This window comes from Microtus ochrogaster, chromosome 4, assembly GCF_000317375.1.
Source record: "Microtus ochrogaster isolate Prairie Vole_2 chromosome 4, MicOch1.0, whole genome shotgun sequence".
NCBI lineage: Eukaryota > Metazoa > Chordata > Mammalia > Rodentia > Cricetidae > Microtus > Microtus ochrogaster.
In genome coordinates, this window is record NC_022011.1 from 43,510,388 (window position 1) to 43,520,548 (window position 10,161).

The following is a 10,161-nucleotide window of genomic DNA, read 5'->3' on the forward strand; positions in this document are numbered from 1 at the left end:
GATGGTTGTGAGCCACCATGTGGTTGCTGGGAATTGAACTCAGGACCTTTGGAAGAGCAGGCAATGCTCTTAACCTCTGAGCCATCTCTCCAGCCCCCAATTTTTCATCAACTGTTATAAGCTGTGTGTCTTGAGTTTGGTCCTGTGCCAGCTTCCATGTGGATGTGCTCAACAACCTGGATGGAACTCTAGAGACGGAAACGGCAGCTGAAGCTGCTGTCCTTCTCCCCAACAACGCCTGTCTCAGCACCACTGACATTGAGACCGCCGCCATCTTCCTGCGGGCAAACGCCAGGATCTTGTCCGTTCTTTTCTATCGGGTTGTTTAATACTGAATGTAGGCTTTGTGTGTACTCGGTACAGCTTATTCATAATACCATGCAAATGCAGTCTCCCCTTCTGTGCTTGCTTTCTTCATTTTATAGATGGCACCACTTAAGGCTCACAGCACTGTAGCTTCCTGCCCACCAAGTCTTTAAATCCTATCGTTGTCTCCCTCTATTTTCCAGACACACCTTTCTCTCTCTCATGACATGATTTCTCTGTGTAGCTTTTTGGAGCCTCTCCTGCCACTCGCTTTGTAGACCAGGCTAGCTTCAAACTCAAGAGATCTGCCTGCCTCTGTGTGTGCCACCACCACCCAGCCAGCCATACTATTTTTATTACTTAAGTGTGGACTGTATTAAGCCTTGCAGTTAGCCCTAACTTCAGACTTCTCCAGGTCACACTCCAATCAGGAAGGGAAATCAGGGCAGGAACTCAAGGCAGGAACCATGGAAAACTACTTACTGTACATGCTCAGCTAATTGCTTATACAACCCAAGGCTTCCTGCCTAGAGATGGTGCCACCCACAGTAGTCTGGGCCCTCCTACAACAATTAATAATCAAGGCACTTCCCCACACACATGGCCACAGGCCAATCTGATTCAGGTATTTCCTGTTAAGGCTTTCCTCTCAGAGGGCTCTAGGCCGTGTAGACAGTTAAGGCAGACTAGGACACTCAGCCTTGCTGGGAGGATGAGGCATTGTTAGTTCTCCAGAGTCTGGTGCTGTCAGGGCTGTCTGGAGCAGGAAGTGCAGGTGCTGGTCAGGGCAGCATCTCTTCTCCCAGGTTCCATCTCCAGTAGCTCTAATTGCTGGCTCACAGCTCATGCCATTCTCTAGGATTTGGAGTTTATTCCATTTTTCATATCTCTTGGATTATTTCCATAAAAACGTATGTGAGAAGAATGAGAGCCCTATCTCGATGTCTGGTGGCTCCAAACTTAATAATGCTAAGACCTTGTGACCATATGCTACCCCATCCTGGGTTCTTCTTGTGGGAGTTTCAGGCTTTGCTTGAATGACATGCTGGGCATGTTTGTTCCCGCTCATAGATTATAAACCCCATAAGAATGGTAATGTTAGCTGGGTGGTGGTGGCATATGCCTTTAATCCCAGTACTCAGGAGGTTGAGGCAGGAGGATATCTGAATTCGATTCCAGGCTGGTCTACAGAGTGCGTGCCAGGACAGGCTCCAAAGCTACAGAGAAACCCTGTCTTGAGTAGGGGGTGCACACCTTTAAGGTCGGCAGATATCTGTAGTTCCAAGGCCAGCCAGGGCTACACAGAGAAACGCTTTCTCAGAAAAAAAAAAATAGTAATGATTCTTGATGGTCTTTGATGTTCCCCATATTTTGCATTCAGGCTGTTTTATTGGCTTTTAAAGAATCTTGGAACTGATTTTTTTTTTAATTTTTTTAGCCAATTGAAACAGCTGCTATAGTCTAAACCAGCCTCAGCCACATCTACCCTGACTAAGAGACAAGGACAGTTATCACTCTGACACAGCTAAACAAGCATGGCATGTTTTCTAGTTACTTTTTCCCTTTGTGGTGAGATATGTTATCTTTAGTTAACTGTTGATTATTTAAAGCAGTCTCACTATGTAACCCAAGTGGGCGTCAGGCTCACAGTCATCCTTCCTAGGTTTCCATGCTGGACTTACAGGTGTGTACCCCTTTGTCTGTGCCCAGCTTTTTATTGACTGTGATTTCAGAGGCATGAGTACAGGCAGTGTTTGGCAACCAACACTGCTGCCGTTTATCGGGAGTCCGGGTTCTCTTTTGCAGATTTTCAGTCTCCTTGATGAAGGAATTTTAAGATAATCCAGGAAGCTTGAAGAACATTTTAATAGACAGAGGAAGAACAGGATAGGCAGACTGAATCTTGGAGCATGCTGGGGGCGGAGGGACGAATAAGAGAGATGAAGATGGCAGACAGGTTCAGCAATGGAGAACAGCGAGTACTTGTGTGAAGTGGGGTGTCTTTAAAGTAAGGATAAGAAAGCTCCGGATTGGGGCAAGCATGCTTTGGATTTGAGTCAATAGTAGTAAGAGATAGGAAGGTAGAAAACTAGGTAGACCGTTTGAAATTCTCCAAGCTATGGTTGCATTGGGGGAGGAGCTTCTGGCCTATATATTATTACTCCTCTCCATCTCCTTAAAGTGTATCAGCTTTCCTGAGGGGTGATCTGGCAAGCCCAGTTGGATTAAGGAAAGGACAGTACTGTGTAATGTTTAGAATGGCTTGTATCCACTGGTGGGAACTGGGTCCCCCCCCCCCCTTTTCTATTCTATTCTTGAAACAGGGTTTCTCTGTGTAATCTGCCTCAGCCTTTGAGATTAAAGGCTTGCACCAACGCACCCACCCAACATGTTCTTTTTTTTTTTTTGGATCAAGAGGTAGTAACTTTTTCTTAATAGCCCTCAACCAAGCCCTGATAACCCCACCTTCATCCCTTTCATATGGCATTTTCATCCTTAAGAAGCATCTGTGATGCTTCCCTGTCTCAAAATCCGTGTGTTACCAGGGAAATGGGAGATGGGGGTCCAGAACTGATCTTAAGGGAAGTGGAAGTCTGTCTTCAAGCATCAATTTGTTATTCACAACACAGCTGCTATAATACTCCACTCCTGGTTTCTAGTTTAACACTGTCCTCCTGCTTTCTGGAAGAAATACCCAGAGCCTCTCCACCCAGATACCCCCAGCTCAGACTGTGCTCTTGGAATTTACATAGACACCTGTCAGCCATGCAAATGCATGGTCTGTATTTCCTTTACAAACTAGAACACCTGCCTGGAAGTAGTGAAGCACCCTTTAAACCTAGCCCTCAGGAGGCGGAGGCAGCTGGATCTCTGAGTTTGAGGCCAGCCTGGTCTACAGAGCCAGTTCCTGGGGCTGCACAGAGAAACCCTGTCTCAGAAAAATAACAAAACTTAGAATACATCTAAACAGTTTGTTTTATGTTCATTTTTATTTTAAGCTATTATGAAATGTTTTAGGATGTATAAAACCATAAGTTAATGTCTTGTCCAAAAAGCACTGTCTTATCTAAAGATTATTAATGACTGGTCCAGCATTCTGATCTCCTTGGAGGAGACAGGGTGATATGAGAAGCCTATAGGAAAAAAACTGTAGGCTTTGGATTTAACATTGACCTGGATTCATCTCTCTACTTAGTTAAAACAAGCTTTTAACTTTGGGAAAGTTGCTTAAAATAACTGAACTTAAGAACATCAAGCCCTGCATTTGCCAAATAGTTTTAAGTAGCGGACTGACCTGGAGCTCAGTGACAGCCCACTCACCTAGCACAAAATCAGCCCTGGGAGAACAGGAAGAAAGGAGGAAGAGCCAGGTGTGGTGGTGCACACCTTTAGTTCCAGCAATCAAGAGGTAGAGGCAGGCAGAGTTTGAAACCAGCCTGGTTTACATAGTTGGGGGAGGAGGCTGGACACCAAAGCAAAACTGCATGGAAAACTGCATTTGACATAGAGTAATATATTTTTGTTTTGTTTTTTAGACAGGGTTTCTTTGTGTAACAGTTCTGGCTGGCCTGGAACTAGTTCTGAGATCAGGCTACCCTTGAACTCACAGAGATCCTCCTGCCTCTGCTCCAAGTGCTGGGATGAAAGACATGCGCCACACCCAGCTCCACATTAAGAACACCTCAGTTTCTTCACTTGTCATCTCTCCTGTCACTCTAGAATGACTTCTGAGGACTCATAGGCTGATGCAGGGTTATAAGGAAGATGTTTAAGAACTATTTAAGAGATGGTTTAATTGGTAAACTGTCCAGCAGACATGCGGACCCCAAGAGTGACCTGTATTCAGCCTGTAGTGTTTCCTAGTGCTAAAAGACCAGTCATAGAATTTCCCCGATTCTGTCTCCAGCACCATCTCCCTTAGTTCTTCCCTGAACTCCAAACCAGTTGTTTCTTTCTTTGTTTCTGTGTGTACACATGTGTGCGTGCTTGTGTGTAGAAACGCCTTAGTTGAGACAGGTCCTCTCACTGAACCTGGGGCTAACTGATTGGCTAAACTGACTGGCCCCAGAGCTGAGGAGGGTCATCCTCCTGCCCTCACCCTGCTGTGTTAGGGGTTACAGTCATCAGCTGCTAGGCTCATCCTTTTTTTTGGGTCCTGGGGAGCCAAACACTTATCTTCATGCTCATGGGTCTGTGGCTGTTCATCTCTGTCTGGAGAACCTTTGCATAGGCATTTCCGTCTTCCCACAGTTCAGTTCTTCACTCTTCTTTTCCTTTGGAGTGTGCATGGAGATGGAACCCAGAGACATACATGCTAAGCAAGCATTCTGTCTCCTCTCTCCCGGCAGCTGCACCCCAACCCCCATCCATAGTCTTGTTGTTCCTCCTTGGTCCTTCCCACAGTCCTGTTGTCGTCCCCCCTCCCCATAAATGAAAGTCAAGGATTACAAATGAGTTGTTTTGATAAGAATGTGTTTGTTTTTATTAGAAATACTTTGTTTTGCTTAGGGGATTTATATGCTCACAGATGTATTCACTGTGAATTCTGCCTCCTCACCCACAGATGGAACAAAATGGCGAGCTGTAGAGATAGTAGCTGGTTCTTCCTTTTGGCACTCTTGAACCTACAGACCTATCTTGGGATTGACTCCTGTGAATGAGTGCCCAGAGGCTAGAGGACTTGATCTGGGCCCTGTCTTAGTGTGCTCTGCGATGGCTAGATGGGCTTCTTTGGCGCTGGAGTTGATGCTAACGTTTCTTTCTCTTGCAGCACTGAACAGAATTGGTGATGAAATGGAGCCTGGAACAAACTCTTTTCGAGTAGAGTTTCCAGATTTTTCCAGCACCATTCTTCAGAAACTAAACCAGCAGCGACAACAAGGACAGTTATGTGACGTCTCCATTGTAGTCCAAGGCCACATTTTCCGGGCACACAAAGCCGTTCTTGCTGCCAGTTCACCCTACTTTTGTGACCAAGTACTCCTAAAAAACAGTAGGAGAATTGTTTTGCCTGATGTGATGAACCCAAGAGTGTTTGAGAACATTCTCCTATCTAGCTACACAGGACGCCTTGTGATGCCTGCTCCAGAAATTGTTAGTTACTTAACAGCAGCCAGCTTCCTGCAGATGTGGCATGTGGTGGACAAGTGCACTGAGGTTCTGGAGGGAAACCCCACAGTTCTGTGTCAGAAACTAAATCATGGCAGTGACCACCAGTCTCCCAGTAGCAGTAACTACAATGGCCTGGTAGAGAGCTTTGAGCTGGGCTCTGCGGGGCATACTGATTTCCCCAAAGCGCAGGAACTGAGGGATGGTGAAAATGAAGAAGAAAGCACCAAAGATGAGCTGTCATCTCAGCTCACTGAGCAAGAGTACTTGCCCAGTAACTCGTCCACAGAGCATGACCGACTGAGCACCGAGATGGCAAGCCAGGATGGGGAGGAGGGGGCCAGCGACAGCGCTGAGTTCCACTACACCCGGCCTCTGTACAGCAAGCCCAGCATAATGGCTCACAAACGCTGGATCCATGTGAAGCCTGAGCGCCTGGAACAGGCGTGTGAGGGCATGGATGTCCATGCAGCCTATGACGAGCACCAGGTCACCGAGTCCATCAACACCATGCAGACAGAGCACTTGGTCCAGCCTTCAGGAGTGGAGGAAGACTTCCAGGTTGTGGAGAAGAAAGTGGAAGCAGAGTTTGATGAGCAAGCAGAGGAGAGCAACTATGACGAACAGGTGGACTTCTATGGCTCCTCCATGGAAGAGTTTTCTGGAGAAAGGTTGGATGGGAACTTAATTGGGCATAGACAGGAGGCTGCCCTCGCAGCCGGCTACAGTGAGAATATTGAAATGGTGACGGGGATAAAAGAAGAGGCGTCCCACTTAGGATTCTCAGCCACTGACAAGCTGTATCCTTGTCAGTGTGGGAAAAGTTTCACACACAAGAGTCAGCGAGATCGACACATGAGCATGCACCTCGGTCTTCGCCCTTATGGCTGTGGTGTCTGTGGTAAGAAATTCAAAATGAAGCACCATCTCGTGGGTCACATGAAAATTCATACAGGCATAAAGCCCTACGAATGTAATATCTGTGCAAAGAGGTTTATGTGGAGGGACAGTTTCCACAGGCATGTGACTTCTTGTACCAAGTCCTATGAAGCTGCAAAGGCTGAGCAGAATACAACTGAGGCTAACTAAAAATAGGGTCTGGCCCTTGAGTGGCATGCACAAAAATAAACTATGGTAATTAATGCAAATCTGGGCACAGATGATGCGTGCCACTTGCTATTATGAGAGAAGCTTAAAAAGAAAAAAAAGGAAGATATTTCTGAAAGACCAGCTCTAAGTAGGCCAATTAAAAAAATTTAATTCCTCAAATTTATATGTTCTGGTCCTGGCCTAGAATGGATGATGGGGATAAGTTCACCCAGTGCCCAGCTGGCAAGACAGCCTTTCCAGCTAGCAGTGACTGAGGCAGTGGACTTGGTGGCAGACTAACCCACCAGTGCACTCAGGTCGTAGCAGTTTTCTATCATGCAGTGCCCTGGGGTCAGGGTGCTGCAGGGTGCTGCTCCTGGTTGCTGCAGAGTTGTGAGGCTTTGCGTTGGTAGTGCATCACTGGATGCTGCTCTCCTCGAGACTACAGCAGCCTGACTCCTAGGCTGAGATGTGAACAGAGCTCTTTCATGTCTAGTTTCATGCTTTCTAAAGTTCTAGCTGAAACTATGGCGATGTTAGATAGACCCGAGTCCAAAACAGGTGACATGGCTCCTGTCATAGTGCTTCAGACTCTTGACAAAGCACGATTGTGTGTTTAGTTCTAATTGGGATTGAACCATTGTGTCTCCTTTTAAGTCTATGGGTGACAGAGATAGGTGTTTCTAGTTGGTTTGTAACCCTAAGCTTCCTCATTTAATGGTAGCATCCGGGCTAGACTTCCAGCCTGCAGTGACTCAACACAGTACTGGCAGTGTCCTGTGGCCCCCTGCCTTAGATCATGGTGCTTCCCAACAAGGGTTAGCCAGGGATGCATGGCTAAGAGTTACCTGTGAGCGGGACACTCCCATGCTCAGAGTGAGAGAGAGTGTTGGCAGAAGCAGCAACTTATAAACAGAAGGCTATACTTAAGAAAAGTCTCAAAAATACATTGGTCTGGGGGATGTGGTTCAGAGGGTACACTGAACAACACTGTCACTCCGCTCATCATGAGACCAGGAATGTGAGTTCAAAGTGGGAAGGGGGTCCTACCTTGAGCAACGTCATCTAACAGATGATGTTCCGTAGTCGGAGAGAAAGCTGCACACATTCACAAGTCCCAGTAGCTTATACCCGCTCAGGGAAGAAAGGCCGCCCACCCTGCATGGCCTGATCTGCCTGGAGTTGGAAAGAAGTCTTGTGTTTAAGCATGTGATAGGCCTGAGGCTCTTACTGGGGTGTCTAGTGTGCTTTTCTTGACTGGGATCGCATTCTGACCAAAGGCAGCTCAGGGGAGAAAGGGTCTTTGTCAGCTTACACTACCATGTCACAATCCATTCCTGACGGATTTTCAGCAGGAACTTGAATATTGACAGGCAAGACTATCAACCACAGATGTGCCCACAGGTTGCTCTGATTTGAGCAATCCCTCAACTGAGACCCCCTTCCCAGATAACTCTAGGCCACATTAAATTGTCAGAGCAAGCTAGACAACAGGGCAGGGTGTTGCTTCTATGTCATCTATTATTATTGCTAAGTAGAAACTTCTTTTTCTTAAAATAAAAATTATTTTTCTTGGCTTTGGGGTGAAATTTTGTTTTTAAAGTTTGTCTTTCTCTAATGTGACAGACATTTCTGGCAAGGGTTTCTGATCATAAGGCTTCTGACACCTTTGACCTTTGTTTGAAAAGGGGAAAGAAAATTGGGACTGCCAGTAAATGCTTATGATCAAGATTGTGAAACAGGGATCTATTTATGAACACTGTATCAATCTTGGTATACAAAAGCACTTTGTATTTAAAACTTTGTTATAAGTATAGGTGTAGATTTTTTTTTAACCTAGAAACTAGATAATTACCTCCTAGTGGTTTGGTACATTCAGATGATCACCCATCTCCCAGTGTGGAAATCTGCCAGTCAGCGGTGGTCCTCTGTGGCCCTAAGAAGTGCATGGAGGGGACTGTACAGTCAGCTCACACTTGCCTCCTAGTCTCACGGAGAGGCCAGTGGGTTTAGGGATGACCCTGAGATGTGTGAGGATGAAGTCTTTGCAGCTTCTAGTAATTTCTACCTGAGGCAGTTGAACCATTCTGTAGTCAGGAGCTGCTCCCACCCCTGCATGCATGGTGACAAAGCTTTTCAGCTGGAGTGGGGCAGACCCTGTGAATAGGTAGGGTGTCCTAGGTCCAGGAGGCAGAGAAATAACCATAGTCTAGGCATTAATTAAATTGAGGCTTCTGGCCTGCCTTTCCCATCAGGGGTCCTTCCTAGCACCCAGCTGTGCTGTGGTGCTGGTCTCCTCACCACTGCCTTAGGAAAGCCCCGCCCTTCCAGACAAGCTTGAATAGTTGTGGACAACACTGTCCGGCGTTCAGGGACTTGACAGTGGCCCATCAGCAAGGTGTTTGTTATCTACTTTGAGCCTTGACTTCTCCAGGCCTTATAGGAAAGGGCTTCCAGGCCCTTGACTTCTCCAGGCTTTATAGGAAAGGGCTTCCAGGACCCCCGGTTGCATTTCACAATCTGCATGCGCCATGCCTTCAGTCTTGGATGCACACGTCAGTGAGCTGCATGATCCAGCTCCTCATGTGCGCTTGTTCTTAGCCCTGGCCCATTGCCTTGGATTTCTAGAGCTCACCTTCTCTGGCCTGGTTCTTAAGAGCCTGCCCTAAAGGATTCCCTCCATTGCAGGGGCGTTTACTGAACTACTCTTACCCTGAACAGGCTTCGGGCCATGGGCTACACTACAAAGGGTGGCACACCCTGAGCTGGTGTTGAAGGGAAGGTGAGGAACAAAGGCTGTGCTGCATTCTGGGAAATGTGTGCTGCTGCAGGGTCCCCAAGGTCGGGCTGAAGCTTTGCCTCTCCCACTGTGGGAATGCTGGGGACCAAGGGCAGGGTTGCCCTTGGCCTCCTGTGCTTTAGGTTGCTTTGACTGGTAACTAACATTATCCAATGAATCCAGGGTTGCTTTGGGTTTTTTTCTTTTTTTTTTCTCTGCTATTTACATATTTAAAGGTACTAGTTTCTAATTGCAAATCTCTACTGACAGCACCCTGTGGGAACATGCTGGAACACCTTTGCAAATGTGATTTTTTTTTTTCTTTTTAAATGTTGCTTGAAGCCTGTGTCATGTCAGTTGCTGCTGCCTCTTTTCTTTTTATGAGGTTCCCGATGTTTCTTCCAGAAAGTTACTTTATTTATGCAAGTCAGGTGACTCTTGGGCCACAGAACCGTGGGGTGATAAGCAGATCGTCATTAGGTGCATATCATGGATACTTGTGAACGCCTGTGTTGCAGAAGTTAAATAGTTCTTTCTAGAATTGCTGTCCTCAGTGTACAGCGTGGTTTTAACTGAATGTTACTGTTTAATATTTTCTTCTTATAGAAGAGACCATGCCCTTTTGTATGACACGTTTTAATAAATGTTACCTGTCCATTTTGTACAAAGTTGCGTCTTGTTTTTCACTTTGGTTCTGCCTTTTGTAGCCTGAGATTAAAGTTGTGTCATCACCTTTCTATAAGTAAAAACCACGTAGGCTGCTGGCTGGCAAGAGCAGTGAGTGACGGGTCTCAGTGTGGGTGCTGATCCTTATCTCATACAAACCCACCTGCCAGGAGGGTCAGGTGTTTAGCATTTACTCTGCAAGATTTTCTGAG

At 46.4% G+C, this 10,161-nt stretch overlaps 1 protein-coding gene across 3 annotated transcripts in view; it reads left to right on the top strand.

Moving 5' to 3' along the window:
- Zbtb43 (zinc finger and BTB domain containing 43) overlaps positions 1–10,161 on the top strand; it is a 21,019-nt gene extending 10,858 nt beyond the window's left edge. For all 3 annotated transcript variants that reach the window (XM_026778746.1, XM_005346018.3, XM_005346019.3), the window contains one exon: positions 5,078–10,161. In XM_026778746.1, the coding sequence (XP_026634547.1) occupies positions 5,078–6,504 (1,427 nt within the window). In that variant the 3' untranslated portion in view covers positions 6,505–10,161. The remainder of the gene's footprint in view (positions 1–5,077) is intronic.